The sequence below is a fragment of the Dysidea avara genome, chromosome 10, assembly GCF_963678975.1.
Source record: "Dysidea avara chromosome 10, odDysAvar1.4, whole genome shotgun sequence".
Classification (NCBI taxonomy): Eukaryota; Metazoa; Porifera; class Demospongiae; order Dictyoceratida; family Dysideidae; genus Dysidea; species Dysidea avara.
In genome coordinates, this window is record NC_089281.1 from 17,917,575 (window position 1) to 17,942,035 (window position 24,461).

Genomic DNA, 24,461 nt, shown 5'->3' on the forward strand with positions numbered 1-24,461 from the left:
TTCACATTCATTTTCAAGATTTCATCCCATAACCTGATAATTGTTAGTTCAAAAAATGTATAAAAGAAAATGTTACATATAGCAGTCTATATCTATTCGAGTTGGTACAATTTTTCACGAACTTCCAAAAGCAATGTCTGTGCCTGCTCTACTTCTTGTGATCTACTAAGAAACGTGACAATGATTCCTTATAAACCAAACTACTCACTTTTCTGCTGTGTTGGCAGTAACTTGTAGACGATCATCAACTAAAGATAACAATTTCTTTCCTTCAGTAATAATGGTAGCTGTTCCTGTAACAGAAGAAATAAGGCAGATCGTATTACTTAATGTGTAGTAACTATATGATACGTACCTTAAATAGTTGCAATATAAAATGAGACAATAATAGCAACGGGGGCTCACTAGATATTTAATTGCATTTTAATAAAGATACTTAAATATATATTATTCATTTTATATTGTCCAAATTGTTTTGGGTAGGACTTCTATAATCCCAATATTATTGGGCGGGGCTATACTAACCACTCACTGTATTTTGCTAACGATGACGGTAACAGGTGGAGTACAGATATCAAAAGTAAGATCACATGATCTCCTGACACACCCTCTTCAAGTATCTTAGTAATGTTATGTAACAACAGCCTAAACAGAGACAAGTGACTGCACGAAACTGTTAAAACAAATTACTTTGTGTAAACTACTGAGCCACACAGAAGCCTCAGTAATGATGCTGGTTGTTGTGGCAACTTATCAATGACGACTGCTAGCTGGCAACCAGGAGTGACCTAGGAATGAAAGAAGCCATACAAACACACATATATTCTGGTTGGACTTTAATTGTTTAGAAGTGGCCTAAACTCATATAGCCAGAAAGCAATTATGTGATCAAGTATTGAATCCATAATTATTGTCATTTAGCTAGAAATACTGACTCAGCAAAATCCACTGAGTTTGCACCATTGTACTTTCTGGGTTTAATTGTTTGGGACCCAATTTTGGAAAATCAGTCTTAATGTCACATTTGAAATACATAGAGATCCACACTTACACGTGTCACCACTAAAGCACTTGTGCACCAAGTAAAATATTTTACAGAATTTCTTGTAATTCAGGGTACTGACCTGCTGATCTAATCGCTGTAAAGCTGAGTAGATGTTTGTAATGCCTTAATTTAGTCATAAATATTCTAGTTGTAAAATGTGACACTGAGACTGATTTTCCAAAATCTGGGCACATTGTAGGAAATATATTCATGATTGGTTGTATACACATGCGTGATTGTACTAAGAATATGGATACACCGTCGTCAGTATGTTCCTACATGGCACTGTGAGCAGCTAACTAGAGCAGCTAACTAGAACCACTACATAGACTATCATAACTCTAGTTCTGATTCCCTGGTGCCGGTTAGAGGCACCCTATAAATGGAGTGCTTGTAACAGTTGATCAGTTTTCTGTTGCATTTTTTCCTCCTAGACAATGGCTGAGCAGACTTGTACATTCCAACAAGGAGATTGTCAAGGTTGGATTCAGGTAGACAGGGGTACAGAATTTAAAGCATGGTGCCTCCAGTGGGATTCATATAGCAATCCATCCGGGTTAGCGAAGGAAGAACCCAGCACACAAGTGAAGGTACTGCCATACATATGTGCGTAGATGGTCACGTGAATGAGACTGTAGAACTGAGAAACTGAAGACCCTGGCAGCAAGTGGGAGAGTCATTTGACAATTTTTGAATAGCTTGCATGAACTGCTTATCTGATACAGAAACGCGATAAGCAGTAATAGAATTAGAACTGTTGGCTGTGACAGGGGTCATATGGAAGTGCACCGTGTTTTTGACAGGGCTGCCACAGTTCAAAGTATGGATACCACTTGTACACAGGTGTTCGCAGGTCCGCACATCTAGCTGAATCACATGATCAGCATAGTAACTTTAATACAACTTCACTGTGTATTCAACTGTTATGCACAAACTAACTCCATATGTTACATATGTACAATTGCAGTTAGTTATATTAGTTATGAATACAGATGCATGTGTGTGTGTGTCAATGTACAAAGGAGTATAGAATGTCTGCTGCATCCATTAGTGCTACAGTTGGTGGACTAAATGGATCAAAGACATGGCCACTGAAGTGTATTTAGCTGTTACAGCAATACATGTATGGTTAAGTGTAACATCACAATACTCATCAAATGTTGAACATTGGTCACATGGTCGACTGTTATAACTACTGTATAACAGGAAATTTTGACAAAAGAAAAGGTTGATAAATCAAGTGACTTTTTAATTAGTCAATTTCTTGATTGTCATCAACATTTAATTCATCAAGCTGATGAAGTGTGGATTCATCAACGTTTCCTTTCGTCAAATCTCCTGTTGTGTATATGATAATATCATACCCACCTTGATGTGGTTGGTCATAGACTGCAGCAAGGAGTGCACCATTGCTAGTATAGTCTGGTGGTCATGACTTGTTCTGGTGGAGAAGTAGCTAGCAAACTTGACACTGTCAGCCATGATGAGGACCAGACATGGCTTCATTGTAGTAAACATCTGAAATCAATTATTTTTAAATAAATACTCTAATAGAGCATACAAGCTGGAGTTTGTCCAGTATATTTCCAATTAGCTTGTGAGATATTTCATTCTATTTACATGACTAAATCTCCAAAAAAGGACTCAAATCATCCATTCAAAGGGGGCATGACCTTTCCTCTAAGAGATTGCAAGGACCTAAATATTTATTCCATAGTGTTTGTTACAGAAAATCTGCTAATTTCCATCAAGAAGTTGCTTCAATGACAGAGTGCAAGTAATAACCAACAAATGAAGAAATATTAAACTGATTTACAAACAGATTTAGTGTCCACTCACTTGATTGTACTGTGTGGCGTCATCTACTGTCATCAGAGCAGCTAGCATCTTCTCCAGAGGTGGTAAGAGGGGCTGGTGAGCTGCTACTTTGATTTGTAGCCCCTCCTCCTGAATGCTGCATGACTCTGTCAGCTGGTAAAACAGTTTGCACAACTGCAGCCACACCTTCTGAGCCATGCCTACTCATTTTACCATAAATAATTGTTTACAAGATACACCAAATCTTACTCTGATCAGCCACACCCACTAATACACGACCAATCAGATTATGTAGGTTGCTATCACCTAATCCAACCAGTAACATTTCACTCAGCAACCATAGTAATGTCTAGAAACAGATAATCAAAACATAATGGGTACTATAAATTGTAAAAAGTGAAGTGTCCACTAGCTTATCAATATGAAACCGTTTTGACCCCTACATCATTGTGTATGATATGTGTGGTGTTCTTGTATACTGCTGGTTCTATAATTATAGAATAAAAAATTGAGGTACTGCTCTAGTGTTTTATCTATAACTGAAAAGCTGTCTAATTGACTGTCTGTCTGCATTTTTTTGTCACCCACTTTTCGAGTCTGTACATGTATTGAAGTAATCTGCTAAATGAAACACTCACTAACCCCTGGGAGTAGTTTAAGAAGTCTTGCTGTGCTTTTGTTCATTGTCTACAGCACAATGAATGCAAAGATGTAGAGGATGAAAAGTTGAGCTAAGCTGGAAAAAAAAAAACCTGTCATTTTGGCATAAAACTGTTAATCCCAAGATCGCTGATATGATCCTCATGTGTGACAACTTTTTTTGTCCCAATTACCTTAAATATGATATTATTAATGGAGCCCGTTACTTGATATCAAAGTAATTTTTGTGCCATCAAAAGCACTCAACATCTAATATTATTGAAGCTTCTAACACCTGTCATTCGGGTAGGCATAGTGTAGTGCTAACTTTCATTGTGAACTACAAAAGTGTTGAACTGGTAGAATGTGTGACTTGCAAGTAATAGGTTGTATGTAGTACTGGTGGCATGCTTTATGCACACACAACTTTTAGAATAACTTATGATGCCATGATGCTACAAACAAATTGTGCTTAATATATGTAAAGACTTATGAAATAATAGGTAGAGCAAGTATATGAACAAGCTAATTAAACACATGTGCACCACCTATGTGTCTTCATGCAAGGAAACCATACTGAGGCATTAATTTTCTACACTGACACTTTTATTAGAGGAGCATATTTAGATGCCATAAATTGTTTGCTCTGCTGTACGAGGGAGTAGATAGTGATTGCTCCATTACAGAAAACAGAGCACAGCAATCATCACTGCACTTATGTACGTTAGTTTTGCTGCAGAAACAAGGCACCCTTGATAGGCCAAACCGCCAAAGCTCACTCAATATCAGCAAGTTCAAGACACTCTAATAAAGTAGTCACCCTAATACAACAGCCAAATATGATATTCTAATAGAATAGTCATGTTGGTACCATAATTCCTGTATAAAAGCCCAGGCTATTATTTCTTTCCCAGCAATTTTGACCCAGCCTGTAAATGAATGGTCCTTTATTAGAAACCAGGTGTAGGTCCGAGTGATGTCCAGAATTTAATTGAACCGAGTTGTGATAAAGCAACCATTATTGGAACAGTAAGCGTAGAGAACCTTTGTACAGTGTGTTGACTACATGAACTAAGTGTAGCAAGGCCTAAATCAGTTGTATATGTGACATAATGCACACACTAATTAGACAGAAACCTACAACACACCCTGTTTACTGTGTATACATAATTTACACATGTATTAACACATTATTTTATTAAATAAGTAAACATAGTTGTTTTGTAATATGTGACCGGATCTGCAAAAACCCAACACAATCGCACATTTTTCCAATTCCTGTTCATTAAATATTTATACAGTGGAACCCCTCTAAGACGGACACCATCGGGGAAATGACATACCATACAGAGGGAACTTTGGAGGGGGGGGGGGGGGGGGGAATTTGGCGAATCAAGCAAAATATCACTGTTGGCAAAACAAAATTTGGCGAATTGTTAGCAAAGCGCATGCCCTATTTAATTAATAAGATTACTAATCGCTGTGCCTGAAGCGAGAACTGGAGTGCCACGCTTCTCAGTTCGGCGCCTGGAGTCAGCTACCAACCTAAAAGGTAATACTATATAGACATTAGATCTACACCCTCTGGAATAGTGAATATCGTACTTAATATGGTAGGACTCACTCGGACTCGCTACTTGTCACGCCCATTTCAAGGTGAGGTTTGAGGATACCACATGTAGAGTAACTAGCTACCTAGTGAGGTAGTCAAGGCAGGCTTGGCTCTAGCGTGATACCTGGCCCAGTAGCCCTTGGTCAAGTAGAAAATTGATTAGTTTGAGGCTTGGTTTGCTATTTTCTTCTCCACCAAAATATTTGGATGGGGAAAATTTGGCAAATTCATGGTCATTCGCCAAATTTTAATGGCGTCAAAGTTTCCCTCCATACAGTATGTCCTTTATATGGAGGTGTCCCTATTTAAGGAGTTTTCTAAAATTTTTAAATAATCAGTTTTATGCACAAACGAGACCAGACCAAGCTAGTGGTGGAACAAGATGGGTTATGGTACCATGTGAACCAGAATAGCAACAGAAATGATGTTATTGAGCATGGGTTACCTATGGTGTGTGGCCTCTACTACACTAGCCAGACAATCAGGCACCACAAAAATTTTATACATGCTCCACAAAGACTTGTCCAGATTACTCCATATTTGATTAGTTATCAAGATGGTTGGCTACACAGATTATGTAGTTTATCTTGTAGTGGAGTTTATCCTTAAAGTGTACCAACCACTATTTTAAGAACTGGGAGAACATTAACAACAGTACTTGTATACGTATTTATATGGCTTCTTGTAACTTTAGCACTTTGCCTCACACTTTTGTTTGTAACTAGCAATGAACCATCGTTATTTGTGTCCACAACTAGCAAGGTGTTGTACTGCAGTGCTTGTCATGTCTGGAAATCGTGCAGTGTCCGGTTTACGGAATAGAGAGGTGTCCGCTATTGAGGGAGTATTAATACACACAGGTATTTGAAGTTGCATTTGGGACTTTATTAATTGTCCGTTATAAAGAGGCTGTCCGCCATTCAGGGGTATCCGTTAAGAGGGGCTCCACAGTAATCTACTTAGCCAAATGCATGCTCTGGCAAGGTTTCAGCCAATAACTTTTGGGAGTTAAAGCCCTACAAAATAGCAACAACAGAAAGATCAATTTGTACAGCAAGTATAGGGAAAACAAATCACAGGAGCTTACTAAAACGGTTGTAACTAACAAGCAGAATGACATACGGAGTTACATCATCCTGTTCACCATTGAGTAGGGAAATCGATTACTGGGTTGTACCGTAAACAACAAAAGTTTGGAGCGAACAAGGTTTGGCGAATCGAGGAAATTCACCAAACTTTATTTGCCAATCAGCTACTCAGTATATAGCTCCATATTAGCTACATGGTAAATTCACCAACCTTTTGTCCACCAACCTGCATCCCTTGCTGATTCCCCAAACTTAAGTCTTGCCAAACTTTCATTATTTACGGTACCTCTTTTCTTCATTACATAAAAAGGCAAAATTAGTGATAGAGTTGCGTAGTCATTGCTGTTGTTAGATGTATATTGCTAATAAAGACTGTTAGCCATCTGTATATTCCATGAAGCTACATGATACATACCTGCAGGCATGTTGGCTTGCACAGATTATTCATGTGATTACTTGTAGCACCTTCATCTTTCAGATGGCTCTAAACTTAAAATTTGAAGCAACAGCAGCAGAAAGGGAAAGAAATAAAGCACAGTAGACTCTACCCACGGCATCTATTCGAAACCAGGAAATCATCTGGCAACTCCCTGGCTTATAAACGAGACAGGCATTTATATGAGGAAATGTGGTATGTTACACATAACTTTGCTATACAGAAAAGCAAACTAGCATATTTAAACTTAAAAACGAATTGGGTATTCAAGTGATAAAAATAATGCAATGATGGTATTACAACATAGCTATGTGGGAGAATCCCTACATTAGCACTGAACAAATTTTGATAGCACATCATGGGATTTTCTCACATAGTCATGTTGTAACACCATCATTCTTACTTCTAGAGCTAGGCGATATACCGGTACGTATCGTAGAAGGTATTTTAATTATACCGTTACCGTACTGGACAAATTTAGAAAATACCACCCTTAGAGCTCGGCGGTATTGAAATTTGGATACACGGTATTAGTAACAGGAAAATATCGCAGTATATCGGTATATAGTTAGTTTGTTTTTGTAATTATGTCGTCATTTCTTGGGCCTAGTACGAAGCGGTATCATCCCAAAAACCAAAAAAATATATAGTTCAGTACAAGTAAGCATGTGTTGTAATATGACAACCTCAAGTTTTTGTTTAGGGCGTGTCTGCTAAACTATCAACAAATTGGATAATTAAACACCAAAGGCTGGGTTAAAAGCAATCCTATACTGGTATTCATCAATATACCGGTATTTCGATATATCAGTTATCAAACACTGTCACGGTATGATAATCGGTTATGATAATTTATCATGATAAACGGTATTACCGATATATTGCAGAGCACTAACCGCCATACCATCTTGAGTTAGATGCCAGTTAATTTACTAAACAGATGCTAAAGTATGTGGGGGTGAGCCTGAACTATGTTTTATTTGATGTTTGATTGCATATAGCTTAAGTTGAGTAAATTTAGCAATATGTTAGTGATCTCATGATTACATTGGTGAAAATAGCTAATGGATATACAAAAATTAGTGATTTGTTAATACATCAAATATCAAATATGCCTAAAATAGCAGTTATCAACCGAAGGTAAACCGTCTGTTTTGCGTGCATGCTTAATATGTAGCTATTTGAAATTAAGAACGTGCTAATCAAAAGGTTGCAGGTTCGATGCTCAGGCTGGGTTCTGTACTGTTGTTTCCTTGAACAAGAAACTTTGCTTCCATTGCTCACAGCCACCCATCTGTTAAGCTGGGAACATATTGAATGAATGTATCTATGTAATCAGGGCATGGCTGAAAGCAGCCTGCTTGGCTGATGCCGTCATCCCTATAGAAACAAACAAAAACATTAAATTTAATTTAGTTACCTGAAGCTTTTTTTATCTGTAGGGCAAGATAAGACTGGAGAGAGAGAAGACTTGGAAATCGAGTGCTTAATTGCATGCTTACTGAATTTAAGTTAACTGCAGGATGTTAAGGTCACTGAAGCAATGCCAGACAAGTAGTTATATCAACACATGATAGTAGAGGATTCACAACATTCAAAGTGCACTTTTTATTCAGTGTTGGAATTATTGAATACAAATGAAAGAAAAAAAACATTAAGCATGTAGTGGTCAATAATCAAAGTGTTGCAGTATGGTTTCTCGTTGTTCTGGAGTCATTGCTGCTTGCCTAGCTCTGTCATATTCTCTGCGTCTAGCCAATCTATATACATATAGTGGCGATATTATATCAAACTTCATTATAGGCCATACCAAATTAATTAAAAGTTTTACGGATTGTTATTGACCTGGCAGGTCAGAAAAATAACAAAAAATGTACCTGCGACCATAGATAATATGCTATAATTGACTGTTTTATTAGAGTAAATGTGACTGCTCTATTAGACTATATCGATCTTACGGATGGCAGTACTAAAAACACAAAGGACTTCCGTTTTCCTCACTTGAAGTTCTCCATCGCTACCAGCTACTACGCCAATTACTGATTACACATTATTAATAAGTTTAGAGTCTTTTATCAGTATTTTTAGCCAATCAGGTGATTTTTTATTTTGTTTTCAAGTTTGGCAAAGCACTGACTCACCGCATCCGTGAAACATAAGGCATGGCCTTAGTGAGAAACCTTGCATCTTTTCATCTCGTGATTCTTGGGCTCTTCTTTATCAATTACGTTCTCTTCTCCTTACTCTCTCATCTCTTTCCGTGTGCGTTTGAGTGCTACTGTGCACGTGGGACCACTACCAACTGTGGGAACTTTCTGATTTGTATAGGAAATTTTTGTACACACAACGTACGTACCATTTCAACTACCAAGATTGGGGCTTTCCAGTTTCTTTTGGGAATTTTCGTGCACTCGATGTACGTACCATGGCTACTTGACAATACTGGGGCTCGCTCAGGCTTGCCCCAATAACATCATCCTGCCTTTACCAATGTGAAGATACTTTACCAAAGGCTTTGACAAATCTCATACCGCCCAGCTCTACTTGCTTCACTACATTTTATAGTTTGGATCCCCACTTTATTTGCTAAAAATACACTAGGTAAATTCTTATTTCTAGTACTAAATAACTTTGTCCTCAAAAACAAATCAACTGTAACACATTAATTACCTTCATTACTTCCATAGGGAGACTGGAGGTGTGGTCAACTGATCTCTTACGAGCTTGTCTTGTTGACATGGCAACCACACTACATAGATAATACCATACCATGCATACAAACTTCAAATACTTACTCTGACAATTGATTGGTTGTCGGTAACAGTATCCTGGAGTACCATTGCCACACCCCCTCCATTGATTGGTTAAATTTGTCACCATCCTTTGTCTACACATCATTGGTACAATAAATAACATTCAGTACTAAAATATCGTAGAAGTGTAGGTAGCGCAATATTCAGCAAACATCAGTGATATTTATAAGACATTACAGTGACCATGTAAATTAAGTAGGTCTCAAATGTAGTTGAAACACATATACCATACTGAGAAGCCCAATGAAAAAAAACACTAGCTTGCACGATTCCGTAAGTGATGTAATTCCAAACAACATGTCAGTAACATTTAGTTCACTTTCAAAATTACTAACTCTACTCCTACCCAAAATCCCCACCACATAGTACTAGGTGCACACCTCTAAACATTGATGCATCAGCATCTTTATGTAGACGGAGAACATCTGTGCTAGTGCTCCATCTGTGGTGTTGTCTGGTGTTGTGGTACCACCACATCTCTGCTCTATCAAGTCCTATGAATAGATCACAATTTGGTTATATTATTAAACAGTGGAACAATCTCATTTCTTTTTGTACTCTATATAGTCCCAAACATGGCTGGCTTTTTCCTCTTATCTACAGACACAATTGTGAATTAAAGACAAGTTAAAACTGCATGGTATTATTTGACTTTTGGTATATAATTGTAATACTGTAATAGATTGCAGATTTTTAGAGGAATTCTAATAGAACACACATAGAAAGTTCTAGAACAATCTAGAACTTCCATTGGCAGATCTATGAAATTATGAAGTTTTACTGTTTTACTATCAAATATAATTTTCATTTATAAAGTAGAAATTAAGTGAGGTGATCAGCTGCAATTGCTGTGGCTCAGTGTTTCAGGTTTGGGTGTTCAATGTGGAGGTCACTGATTCGAACTCTGCAAAGTTTTTTTTTGACATTTTTTAAAACCTGTGGTGACTGTTCTATTAGAGTATCTCAATGCCACAATTTACAGTTATTTAGCTTTTGCTTTGTAACTCTGTAGCTATTACCTCTTTATTTTTCTAACCATCAAAAGGAACTTCTACGATGGCCAACCTATGTACACAACAACTTTCAAGTTATTCCTATTAACAGTTTACCTTGTGGCGGTTCTCCAATGACACAAAATTGAAAAGTAACCTATAATTTCTTGAGAGAATTCTAATAGAGCAGTCGCCTTCCTTAAATTACAACTTGGATGTTAATTTACTTTTCATCTCAGACACTAAGAATATACAGTTTGAAAATAGATATAATTTCATGTGGAGCTGAAAATTATACACACAGGAAATGAAGACATTGGTTTGACCACAAATGGTATGCTAGGCACAGGCAGTGATATAGACATGATGGTGTGGTATGTCACTGGTTTACAAGTGTGCTACATGTGTGTGTAATGTTGTGTGTAGTATGTGCTGTAGTGAAGCCTGTCAGTGATGGTGTTGTACAAACAACTACATTGTGTGTTATCACAGATCTTAATAGTACATTACACTCCACCTGGCTAATGCGTTTATCTGCTTTACCTATGAATTCCCTACACCCTTGTACTAACAACTGACTTCACAATTTAGTAGTGATACAATATTGATACAACAGGTACTATGTGAGTCATATTGTACCCACAATTTTTAGGTCTTGCTGTTATGGGTGGGTGTTAAAGTGCAACTCATAGAATCAACTAGCCCCCCTCCCCCAGCTCTTTAAACACGCACGTGCATGCACACACACACACACACACACACACACACACACACACACACACACACACACACCATGGTCCCCTGCAGTCGATCTTGTAGAGAACAAAAAGTAGAGGAAGACTTGATAGAGTCATAGCACACTGGATGAGTCTGCAACAAAAATCACAACCTTGTCACTCTAAGTGACACTCACCATAAGCCATTCCAGTTGATCAAGTGCTATCTGGGGGTGTGGCACATCACCAATGGCAGCCTCTTTTGTAGTCTTAGAGCCCTAGAATTTGTTATCAACAACAGGAGCTTTATCTTAATTCCACACCTTTGCTTTTCTCTTGCCACGCCTCTTTGGTGCCTGTGCAGGTTCAGACGTTCCACCCATTTTCATACTGCAATCTAGCCAATCAGATATTTGTTTTAACACTGGCTCAGTTTGTTTCCAGGCAAGCAATGCTTGCAGCACTGCTATGGCTTGTTCTCTTGGCAACTTAGGAACGTCCATTGGTAGTTTGACATGTCGCTTGGGAAGGTGTGAGGCCAGTAGGAATATGGCTGCCCGGCAACCATCATCAGACAATGACTGATAAAACAAGGAGTGTGAAGTGGTAAATGCTGACACCAGCTGATTCTTGATGGACTTGTGTGATGGCTAAAAGACCAGCACAAGAGGGTACAAATCCAATTTGTTTGGAACCATAATTATGAATTAAGTAAATACTTAAGGTGGCGGTCAAGCAGCTATCCTGTATTGTTATTAACTTTTTTGAAATGCTGTTATCTTTCTCTCCACAGAGTTCAGGGAATTCTACCAGAGCAAACAAAAATGAGGCATAGACCTATGTTCTTGCAATGTAAAAAAAGATCATTTTGTCTTCGGTGCTATGTTATAAGACAGTTTCATGAAGCAAGTTTATATAAACAAACACAAAGCGATAATTGCCCCCCTTTTAACCAGTAATTCTTAACAGTGTTCACATTCATGTTCCTACATATTATCGTCAATACTAGCTCTACAGAATGCACAAAACTCACATTAAACTTGGAAAATGTAGCTCTGCTTAAAACACTGAACCGCAATGCATTCCTTACACAACTAGCATTCAAAATTTTGGAACAAGCAGTTGTGGAAAAAAAATCTGCTTAGCAGGTGTAGTGGTATAACGGGTGCTCAATTGTACAAGTTATAGAATCAATGCAGATTTCACAGTGACATGTTCAAGGTAGTGTACTGTGAGGGTTTCTATTCTACAAGAGCTTGTACTGAGGGGTTAATACAATGCATTCTCTACACACTTTAACAAGGATTATCACTACTGTTGTCCCACATTGCTAATCTAACCAACCATGCATATTTGTGGGTAACTAACAGTGGTTTCATATGTTATAAGGTTTCTAATAGCCAGGGCACTGGTTATCTGTTTGATCGCCACCTTACAATATGGACATTGTATTGAGACCACCTAAGTTGTAATTAGGAATATACAGGTGTTTTCATTTTCAAGTATCCCTATTAAACAGGTGCCACTATATATACACAATATACACAGATGGTACACTACCTTATCAAACTGTTGTCTGTTTCCATACCACAGTATCACTATGATCTCCAGTAGTCCACAGATCACAGATGTGTCATTAATGGTGACCATTTCTGAACCTCCATTCTCTGATGCATCCATGTCTTCATTCCCATTCAGCTGATGGCTGCTGGTAGCCGTAGCAGCATCACCCTGCTCAATAACTTGCACTAGAAATTGATTAATGGCCAATATGAGCCGAGCTGTAGCAGGTAGGGAAACAGTCATCCTATGCAATCTTAATAATAGTCCTTATTTACCTGCATTAGCAGATGACAAGTGTGTTTGTGCAAGTTGGTAAAAACGACGTGCTGCTCCTGGGCATGTTTGTAGCAAGTAAACACACCTATCAACCTGCAGAATGGAATTATGGAGATTAGAAAAGAGAATCAGAATTGTGACAATGCTAATTAAAATTGACATGGAACTACTATAGAGAACATATATGCAAAATACACAAATGTTACATGTTTAAGATGTTTTATATACCTGCTGGGTTAGATCAACATTAGGACCCTGGAAGGAATCGATCACAAGGGCTGCGATACGTTTAGCAACATTAGCAGTATCACACTCCATCCTAGCTATCAATACTTCCATTGGACACACCTTCCAAAACTATAACCGACAATCAATCAAACCAAACACACAACCAGCTATGAGGTATACCTTGATACTCTTCATGCCTTTAACCACCAATAATAGTTCACAGAACGCAATACGTACTTTCTCTGAAGTGTCATGGATACAGTGATTTAGTAGTGGTAATAATTCCTTCATCACTGGTACACTTAACAAGTTGTCCATTATGACACACATGCCCTAGAGGAGGGAGGGTGACACATACACAACATGGGGTGTGACTGACAAAGAAGGTCTTAATAACACAAGGGGTGAAACTAACATACTAGGGGCACATAGAGGGAGGAAGGGGGTGCAAATGACACCCAATTCTACAGGCAAGAGTGCTGGTGTGCCTACTAAACTAAAAGGGTGTGGCTCACCTGTAGAACAGCAATCCTGACAGCATCACTGCTCACATCATAGCATAAATCGCTCACAAGTTTAGTGAGCAGTTGTTTAATCACGGTAACTGGTACCAGCTCCCAGTAGTAACACAACACCCTGCATACACCCTTGATGGCTACCACACGTACTGTAACACTGGGGTCTTCCAACAACTCCTGTAACAAAGTAAAGACTACATGCTAGCAGCCACGGGGTCAAATATATACAGGCAGGAGCTTTGATGGATTTAGTCAGTGTATTAGTAGAGCGGCTTAGCTGAAATATTGTGCACTTCGTGCAGAAAGTATGAAATTTTGCACATAGTACCTACCTACCATGAAGTGTATTTTGATATATGGAACCATCGCAGATTTGACCTTTGGTGTCCTCTACAGTTCATTTTATGCTCAAAAATAGTGACCTATCACCCATACAACACTCAATTTGTTCAAACTAGGTACTGAATTGAAGATCTTTATCCAATAAACAATTACACACATGGCATCTAAAGGGGCATGCCATGCACCCAGGATATTTTAGACTCCCTCAGGTACATTCTCAGCTACAACCTCTAGTCTAAAGTACCTGAGAATGACCTACAGTACCTGAGAATGACAAGAAGTAATCTCATGCTTGTATTCTCAGGTACAGTTTCGGGCTGTTGCACCATGCAAAATACACATGTCATGTATTTCATTCAATATTACAGTTGTTGTTAACGTATTCACTGAAACTTCAATTTATAGATTAAGGAGTTCGTTTGTCAAAGGGGGGATGTACAAAAGCACCCCTCCCCCCAAATGAACTATTACAGAGCCCCCATTGTAGTTAAAACTATTGATAGAGCAACATACATATAATTATGAACTTTATTTAACTACCACAAGAAAGTAGGGTACGTCCGTCCCCCCATGCTCCACCCCTGGATATCTCTCCACTGTATATGTAACCTGCAGTGTTCATTATTAGCTAAAAATATATATACAAAAATTGAGTGGGAAACGATGAAGAATGTAATTGCATGGGCGGTTGGATTTATATGAATTTGCCTCTGGTAAAAATTACCATAACTTTGAAATGGAATATGCTATGAGCTTGCAACAATCAACTTGTTTCTTGGATAAAGAACTTCAATTTGGCACCTAATTGAGTGTTGTAAGGGTGATATATCAGAGTACAATATAACGGTCGGCCCTCGGCCATTTTCCGACCAAGTGATGCTGTTGACCGATCAATGTAGCCGTTGGTCGGCCATTTGTGCCGATCAAATTTTTTTACAACTGTAATTCTTTATTATTAGTCTTTATAACATGTATTATTATAGTTATTATTATTGTCGTATCGTTAACTTTCCTTACCGAAGCTATTTAATCACTATGTGAAGTCTCGATCCCGTCGAAGCATCAACTCGATGCGCATGCGTAAGCTAGAGCACTGCACCTCGTATTTACCAACTTATCGATTGTGGGTTACTATCGATGTTGTGAAGAAGCGATCACTACACTGACTACACGAGTGGCGCCTTCCAAGAGAAGAAAAGAAAGTAATGTTTGCGAAGTGGAGGTACGATTTTAAGTATAAGATGGCCATTTCGTGGTTATAATCAGTGGCTGGAGAAAGTGGAATGAAAGTCAAGTGGTAAAAGTGTTCTGCACACGGAAAGTTCGAGAGTAAGTTTTGATCTATTGCTATTCACAAGAGAAACTTTAGCAATAGCTAGTTGATAATTCAATCTGTACTGGCTCAACACCACTTGTAACAAAGCATTTAGCCTAGCTAAGTCTACAAACTGGCTGTACAATACATTGATTCATAGTTTTTTTTTGTAAAATATGTATGCAGCAACACAAATTTTGTACATGTATTACTAATAAACAATTAATTCTTTGTAAAATGCATGTGCATAAAGTTCAGTGATAAGTAGCTGAAAGTGGTCTCAGATTCAATCTGAGTGATCCTTTTTCAAAAATTTCCTTGGGGGGGGGCATGCCCCCAGACCCCCCTAGAAGGCTTGTGCTTCACACCGCAGGGTGTGCTTCGCACACTAGGATAGTACACTTCTATCTTATGGCCATGCAATTTCAGAAATGGCCAATCAAATTTACTTTTGATTGGCCATTCTGTCCGAACAATAATTTTCCCTTATATTGTACACTGTATATAGACAAATGTCACTATTTTTGAGCATAAAATGAACTGTAGAGGTCAAATCTGCGATGGCTCCACATCTCAAAATACACTTCATGGTAGGTAAATACTATGTGCAAAGTTTCATACTTTCTACACAAAGTGCACAATTTGCTCATTTTTGCTAGCTAAGCCGCTCTACTATATATGATAACACATCATGGTCCCACACACAATTTCTGTTCCATTGATTTTACACAGGCCCAGCACTAATGGTGGTACCTGGTTGGGTTATATCATCAGAGAAAAGGAGCCCTACACTGGTCTATCACATACAGTAGCTACAATACTTACCTTCATAATGGTGAACTGCTTATGTAAGGCTTCCTCCTGTTCCTGCTTATTATTGTAATGGTCTTGTAAAGGAAATACCTCTAACAGCAGGATGGCTGCATTTGTCCTCACATCACTGTTAGCTACCTGTGAGTGTAGTTATCCCATGTAAAGGGGGTGATTATCAGTTCATAATAACTAAGGTATTTGGCTTTCAAGACAAACAGTGTAGCACATCACACAACATACTTTCAATGATCTCCAGAGGAAAGGTCCATACAACTTCACTAACATAGTGATCACATTTCGCTGGGTGATGTGTTTGTGTACACAAGCCAGTACACTGTGCAGACAATGGAATAATGACCGCACTCCAGTCCTTGGAGCATGTACTGCACTATACATGAGATCCTGTAGGCACTGGTTTTCTATCACCTATAGAGTAGTTACGCGTTTGTGGTATTTTGCACACTGAATGCATGCAGCATATAGTGTGTGTGTGTGTGTGTGTGTGTGTGTGTGTGTGTGTGTGTGTGTGTGTGTGTGTGTGTGTGTGTGTGTGTGTGTGTGTGTGTGTGTGTGTGTGTGTGTGTGTGATGCATGTGCATTAGTGAGTCTGAACTTACTTCTACATAAGGTGGTTCAGCATTCTTCCAGGCATTGAAGTAAATTTCACCATACCAGTTCAAGTCTTGGGTAGAACACTCAGGAAGAAGTTGCTTTATGGCCTCATGGATGGACACAGTATACGAGGTAGACAAGTAAAACAATGAACTCAAAAATTTCCGTCCCTAAAACAAGTTGATACAGAATAATCATAAACTGAAGGAGATAACACTTGAGGGTACACACGTACACACGCACCTGTTCAGATTTCAGAATGACAGTAGTGATAAAGCACTGCAACATAAATGCTTTCAACTGTTCACTACTTGGATCATCAAAGTCCAATACTTGAAATGCATCCTTCATGGCACACAACCTCTTCACAACAGCAGCCTGGTAACAACCCCAAAGTAATCACTTATATAGATCATTTTACAAACTAAGCAAACACTTCACAACACCTATGAAGTACATATCATGTTAACCCCTTGTAACACAACATGAAATTTTCACATTTGAGATCACTTCTCAAGTTTTAAATAAACTAAACAGCAGGTGAGCTCAATACAACTATGATAAGCTAGTAACATGATATAAATGGACTACTTACAGTTCCCACATTGGATACAGCACAGCTGACAAGGTAAGGAATGGTATTAGCTACCAGGAGGTCTTTATCAGCTAATCCTTTGCTCCACCTGTACACAGGGCATACAAGAGTGTGTGATAAAGTTTTATTTTTAAAACATACTCACCATTTCTCACAAACCAATGAAATACTATTTTGTATGTGAACATCAGGAATGGTTAACAGTGAATCTGCAACATGTTGTGTGCTTCTTAGTACAGTTAACCAGGACTAATTCTTACCGTGAAGATCTGATATGATGTGACGTAGTTCTTTGGTTACATGAGGAGCCTCTAGGGACACGTAACAGTTTAGCAACTCCAAGATCCCGTCTAATATGTTGAGTAATTTCTCCGCCTCCTGTATGTGCACGTGATGTGTCTAATGAAAGTTGTCGATCATGTACTCACTTCTTGGTTTATAGTAACGGTGCCGAGTATTTCGAGAATCTTTCTAACTGTATTCAATCCTGCCTCCCATACTTTAATCAAGTCCTTTTTAGCAAACACTTGCAAACGCTCGGCCAAATCAAACGCGTCATTTCTTGCTTTCTGTAGCAGGACTAGTTACGAGGTTTTCAACCTTTACATCAACTTACGTGACGATTTATGAGTGACAGAAACTCCTCAGTATCGTCTAAGGCGTTTGCTAATAGTAACGTTAATTCGCTGGCTTTTTTCATTGGGCTTTTTCCACACTTTTCAATTTCCCGCCCAAACTATTGGACGCATGCGCGTTTAACCAAGCACCCGTGACATTATTTTGACCCACCCCCTACTTTTCTCAGGTTCACTAATTTCACTGACTTGTTGGTATTGTTTCCAGAGACCATCATTGTCTTTACAAACTGCCAACAACATAACATTATTTGGGTGGCCATAATAGTTACAGCTACTCAGTAGTGCCACACCAGGGCTGATCACCAGTGATCACAGTTAAAGCCCTCCTGGTAATTTGAACATTGTCAACCTGTCAGGTTAGAGTACTGTTAGCCCTGGTAAAAGCCCTGATAGCCCTGGTGATCATGAAACGCCTATGCAGCTGCTTGAGCACAGCAATGTCATGTGTGTTGACTCAAGAGCAGCATCACTCATGTGATAAGCCCAGTCACTATACTTGGTCATGTATTCATTCAATAATGAAAACATGACAACACCACACAGGGGTAGGCTACAGCTACATCCAAACATAACACTACACGGGTTCCCACACTCTGTTACAACATGTTGATACACACACCTCATGATGTAGTGATGTATATCCTTGCCATGTGTGTTCTGGCGTGCCTACGGTTTATCTAAATTTGGTAAACTATCTCATGCATCATCAACCACACGGCTTCTGCGTGGTCGTTTACGCATGCGCATCATGTATTGTGTAGTGACAAGAACAATAACAACACGTGATTCACAATCCTACACAAAGCACCGTGTCAAATTGACGTTTGTGTACAAGCTGGTACTAACCTGCTTTCTTTACTGATCAAATCTCTTCGAGAAGAATTGTGTATAGTGTAATTCACCAGTGAAGGATCTTCATTTGACCTGGGCATCGTTTAACCGGTTTGTTAACCTGAGGCATCGAATTTGTCACCTGTTATGTCGACCCTTCACTCCTTATTGGAAGCCGCAAACTTGTTAGCGTATGAGGATGCGTTATTAGAACAAGGTGCTGACGACGTTGGCCAACTAAGGGAACTAAACGACACTGTTCTTGATCAAATTTGTGATATCGTCGGACTGAGCAAGAAGCCATTACACCTGTTAAGATTTAAGAAGGCGTTAAACAAAGATGCGAGTACACTACCCCCTCCTACGACTGTTAACTCCTCGTTCGACTCACAACTTCGCTTTCAACAGCCTAGTGTCACCACGATTAAGGCTACACAGGAATCTCTGCCTAGTCAAATGAGAGAGAACTCGACTGTGTTTCTTCCTGCGTGCATCAAGCCTGGCGCTGCTACATCAAACTTTGACGAGCTGGTTGACGATCAGACACCAATACAGGTTACACTGGGGCCAGCGCCACTTACTCCAGAAATCTGGGACGCCAAGAGAATGGAAATAATACGAAGTGCTGCTAGCATTTATGGTCGTTCTTCAAGAGCTAACAAGCGAAAATCTGAAGGACTCACTGTTTACGAGTTGAACGTTAACGAAGCTGCTACCCAACTGTGCCTGCGTGACCCAACTCTACTGATAAGACGTGATGAGTTACTCACCTTGTCACGAAGGGCAGTGAAACAGGGTGGATTTAATTATGCACACGGGTTTTCCCGTTCCAAAGATACTATGCCATTACAAGTTGTTGTGCCACCTAACACAGGGAGAGCTCGTGAAGACCCAGTGACTGCACGTGTCCGACGATTGGCTCGCATGTCTGAGTTAGAAGAAATGATTAGCAAGAACAAAGCAGAACAAGCTGTCAAGATACGTGCTCTGGAGGAAGCACAAGTTGCCAAAGACTACCCAGCCGTCCACCAGTATCAGACACTAATTGAGAGTTTGGGGAATGCTTGTATGAGATACCAAAGTGAAATGAATACGTTAATGAAAAGACAGAAACGATCTGACCGTTATTTCAATGATAAAGCAAAGAAGAAGGCCATGATGGAGATGGGACCTAATATACATAATATGAACACCTTACAGCATGATAAAGATGATGATGACCATGAAGCTAGTGAAGATAGTGCTGTGGATGAAGAAACGACAACCTCTGTTGTATATGTTACTCCTGTGGATGCCATGCAACAACCAGTATCTACCTCTCCCAGTGGCAGTCCGTCTTCACCTCCAACCACTGTCGTCACGTACCAACCAACTTCCATATTCCAAGTTGCTGTACCATCTCAGCCTGCATTCCAAAATTCCAGTACTACGGACTATAGCCGAGTGTCAAACAGTGAAATATTAGAAAGAGTTAATATGGCAGCCAGCGAGGCAGCATTCTCACTTGTCAATATGAACAATCCAATCCTCTATACAGGCTATGACACTAATGCCACGTGATGTGAATAATATTTGTTTAAAATTAAGTGTATTGTAATAATTATATTGATGTAATACCCAACAAATGAAAATGTAGCTAAACTGATTCGGTTTCCTTTGAGTATGAAGCAGTGCACACAAACTATCAACAGGTCTGTTAGATGGGCTCAGTTACACTAGCTGCAGCAGAGGAGTGACCGTAACTAAGCACATAGACACAAACACCATACCACACACATGCTAAGTGCATGGATGATTTCAATTCAGCAGAAGAAACCTTATAGCTACCATGTAGACAAACAGAATCCATGATGTGCTGTTACAAGTCTCACTGTTGGCACGAACATCCATGGTAGCTTTGTCACATGTCATCCACTTGTGCATTAAGATGTTGAGATTATTTTGTAAATGTATCTGGTTTTGATTGCACATATTATACTGTGAGCATACATGTCCTTTTACAGTATATTGTGTACATGTTCTTTGTAATATTTTCAAGTGTGTGCATGACCACACAGGTGTGACAGTGTGTGCCACATGACCACACCGGTGTAACAGTGTACATGTGTGCATGATCACACATGCAGGTGTGTGTAATAATCTTCACAGTTGTGTAATAATCTTCACAGTTGTGTAATATCTTCAATGCATGCATGGTCATGTCAGATCATATCTTCAATGGTGATGTCAGATCATGAATGACATTATTTTGTATGCATAATGTATATGCATGTGCATGACATGACAATGCACATTAAGCATGTAGCTAAATATGCAAGCTAGCTACATAATTATGTACCAGTTCCCACTGTTCTGTAACCTTATTAATCATCAACTTAATTATAACCAGTTAGGCACTGGAGGGCGAATACAGAAGGCAGAGCCTGTACGAGGTGTTTACCACTAGCTTAGGAGCCCAAGCAAAAATCTTTAAGTAAGTATCCTAAAGTGAAACAGCAGGACAAATACCTATAGGGCTAAAAAAAAGGCATCCCATCGTGACTTAATCAAGTATGCAGGCCACCCGGATTCTGTCCACCTTAATGAAATAATGAAAGGATGTATGATTTGACACACCAAAATGTCACAATATACACACGAACTTGTCAAGTTGGTGTGTATATTGGTGTGTCAGACACACTTCATGTTGTGTCAGACACACTTCATTTTTAGCGATCACTATAGGTTCCAAAATCTCTGCCATGCATGTTTCTTCGTAATGCTTGGTGATAGCTAAGGGGTAAAATTCCCAATCAAGGACTTACAGTGCATGACATGGGCATGCAGACATGCATCAAGGACTGGGATGCATATATAGAGACTGCATGATCTGAGATTTGAAAAATGCAGGCACTCACCATGTAAATATTCTCCTACACCAATCATTATAATAGTATATGCAAGATGTGTAGTTATAACATGCTGCAGGGACAGGAGGAGTTTTGAAGGGTTCAGAAAACCCGTGACTCCATTGAAATTTAGACTTTTAAAGTATACAGCATGCAGGATAGGAACTTTGGCAGCACAAAGCCAGTTGAGTGAGTAATAACATTATGTTCATGCATGCTTGGAAGCATATTTACAGAGAGGACATTGAAAATACAAATTTCATTGAAGATTGTGAGAGCAATCAAGTATACTCTAATAGAGCGTTCATATATATATTATTATATTTAATATTGTAGCTATCAACAGATTTGGTAAATGATAAGGAACTGCATGCATTAAATTGATGGAAATGATGTATTGAGATCGAGTGATGAATTCATTCCAATTCATGCATGGAGTAAAAATTTCTAGGCCATGCATTGAAGTAATATATATATATAGTTGTTGGTGATGTAAAACGAGCGTTTATGAGCTAGTCTGCATGTATATAACTAAGTTTTAGTCGGCATGTTGATAGATAGACCTCCTGTGCTTTTTTTATCAATCACTTGGATGTACAAGATGGACTTCGTTCATTGAAAATAAAAAGCATGTATGCAATGCCCTTTTTGTCAGTATACACTGTTAAGATGAATTAAGAGTAACCACAACTCTTAAGGAGTTCCCAGAGGATTTAACACCCCTGGAGAGTAACCATTACTCTAAAGGAGTAACACATGCTCTGAAGGTGCATGGTGTCACTTACCCTTCAGAGTAATGGTTATTCTCTTCAGAGTGTTGGTTACTCTCCATGGGGTGTTAAATCCTCCCTACACTGGGAACTCTTTAGAGTGGTGGTTACTCTTCATTTTTAACAGTGTAGATTAATTTGTCTAATCATGTATATAGCCCCTATAGCTATAGCTGTTTCCCTGGGGTATAACTGATAATTCACTGTCACATTAATCATTTCTTAAATTAGATGAAATATGTTAAGTTTAAGTCTCTCAACAGCTGGGGGCCCCGGCCATCTGCAACTCAGTCACAGAAATCAGTGCAGAGGCGATTGTATAGCTGCGCCACATAAAGTGGCTAAAGCTATAAACATGTTACACCATGCATACATGTGGCAATCTGTAAATCACTCATGAGCATGCATGCACTAGCTGGCTTATAATTATCATTGGCATAATTTGAAGTTATTGTTCATTATGCATAACTTCGGAGCTTATAGAACTATAATTTTCTTATGTATATCGTTATAGCATAAATACATTCACAAGTGTAGAAGAAAACAGGAACTTAATTATTTTGGTGATTGATCATAAAAACTGATAGCCTATAATGATTGTTGTTTTATTAGGGCATGCAAGCCTGAGCAAACCCCACCACATGTGCATGACATTCACAGAAATATATAAATCAGGGGTGGATCTAGGGTTTCTTTTAGGTTTCCAGAAACTGGTCAAACTAGTATATCAAAATTAATCTTGCATTGATTTGCAAAAGTATCAAATACTCAAATCAAAATATTCTAATAGAGAATTCAATTATACCCTAGTAAAACAATCATATTTTGTATTTTTTTAGTTTACCTATACTATGCAACACAGTAAAATTGTATTCAAGACCTGAACACTTTTCATTGGGACATGCCCCATGGCCAGACCCCCAGAATGGCATCCATGCACGTGGAAAATACCTGCTTACAAAATATCACACTGAAAAAGATAACACTAAATTACCGGCAGCAGGTATCTGGGAGCAGAGCCACTGAATATTTTAATGGTCCAACACTCAACAGATGGCTATAATTATTTTAAGGATGAATAAATCTTGATCATATTATTTGTATAACCCCCTATACATGTAGTTATTGTGTTACACATAGTACAGACATGTTCTAGTATCAAGTAACACAAATGGAATGACATGTAAACAATCAAACAACTAAAAAACACTGACTAAGCTCAGTTTTGCATCACCCACATTTATCATGCTACAATGCCTGCTCTAAAAATATTCCTTCCTCCATTAAAAACCACAAACTTTACACCATTTCCAACAGTAAAGGTCTTTAACCAATCTGTTAATACCATGTATGCTCTATTAAAGTGTACTTGACTGCGGTTAGAGTATCTCAATCTTTAAAGAAACTTTTAGGAGAGCTCACGTCCCCTCTTTCCCAGAGAGATGAATGTAAGTTTTATGTTACTATTGATTGTTGTGCTGTACTGCATGTTGTTATTCATTCATGTGCTGCCAAACTTAAGTGCTAGCTAGCTAATTCCTACTGAGACCTTAGGAATCTAAATTTCCAACAACATACATGGGGCTAACAGCTATTCCGTAACGATGAGAGAATTGACCACCAGCAGAGCTACTGGACCCAAAGCTGTTACAAACACTCCATCTTGGTCAAAGATTGATACATGATTGTTATAAGAGAACAAGTCATAACACAGCACAAGGTGCTAAAGGTCTGTAGGACACCTGGTCCTACAGCCTGTTTAAATAAAGATGTTTGAAAAGGTGCAGAAAGGAGAAAAAAACTTCACCACAAGTGAGTTACAAAACTTTTTAACCCAGCAGCAAAATATAGCATAGGCCAAATTATTATTACCTTGTAGTGTCAATGTCACAAAACTTCTGCAAATAGCCTTC

The 24,461-nt window shown here is 38.7% G+C and overlaps 2 protein-coding genes across 2 annotated transcripts; one reads left to right on the forward strand and one right to left on the reverse strand.

The window, feature by feature from the left end:
- Positions 1-19: 19 nt before the first annotated feature.
- LOC136237268 (condensin-2 complex subunit G2-like) lies at positions 20-18,157 on the reverse strand. Its single transcript, XM_066027607.1, has 27 exons — positions 18,038-18,157; positions 17,850-17,990; positions 17,682-17,799; positions 17,567-17,630; positions 17,422-17,509; positions 17,070-17,204; positions 16,832-16,996; positions 16,455-16,640; positions 16,227-16,352; positions 13,742-13,921; positions 13,407-13,559; positions 13,227-13,355; positions 12,998-13,091; positions 12,720-12,940; positions 11,483-11,809; positions 11,357-11,437; positions 11,236-11,313; positions 9,832-9,945; positions 9,434-9,525; positions 9,309-9,387; positions 3,113-3,212; positions 2,885-3,063; positions 2,414-2,563; positions 691-788; positions 533-645; positions 209-293; positions 20-162 (listed from the first exon to the last, which is right to left on the reverse strand). The coding sequence occupies exons 1-27, from the start codon at positions 18,119-18,121 to the stop codon at positions 93-95; spliced, it is 3,450 nt and encodes a 1,149-aa protein (XP_065883679.1). The 5' UTR covers positions 18,122-18,157; the 3' UTR covers positions 20-92.
- An 880-nt stretch (positions 18,158-19,037) lies between these two features.
- On the forward strand, positions 19,038-20,450 carry LOC136236812 (NGFI-A-binding protein 1-like). Its single transcript, XM_066027044.1, has one exon. It carries the CDS (start codon positions 19,038-19,040, stop codon positions 20,448-20,450), a length of 1,413 nt encoding a protein of 470 aa, XP_065883116.1.
- The last annotated feature ends 4,011 nt before the right edge of the window (positions 20,451-24,461 follow it).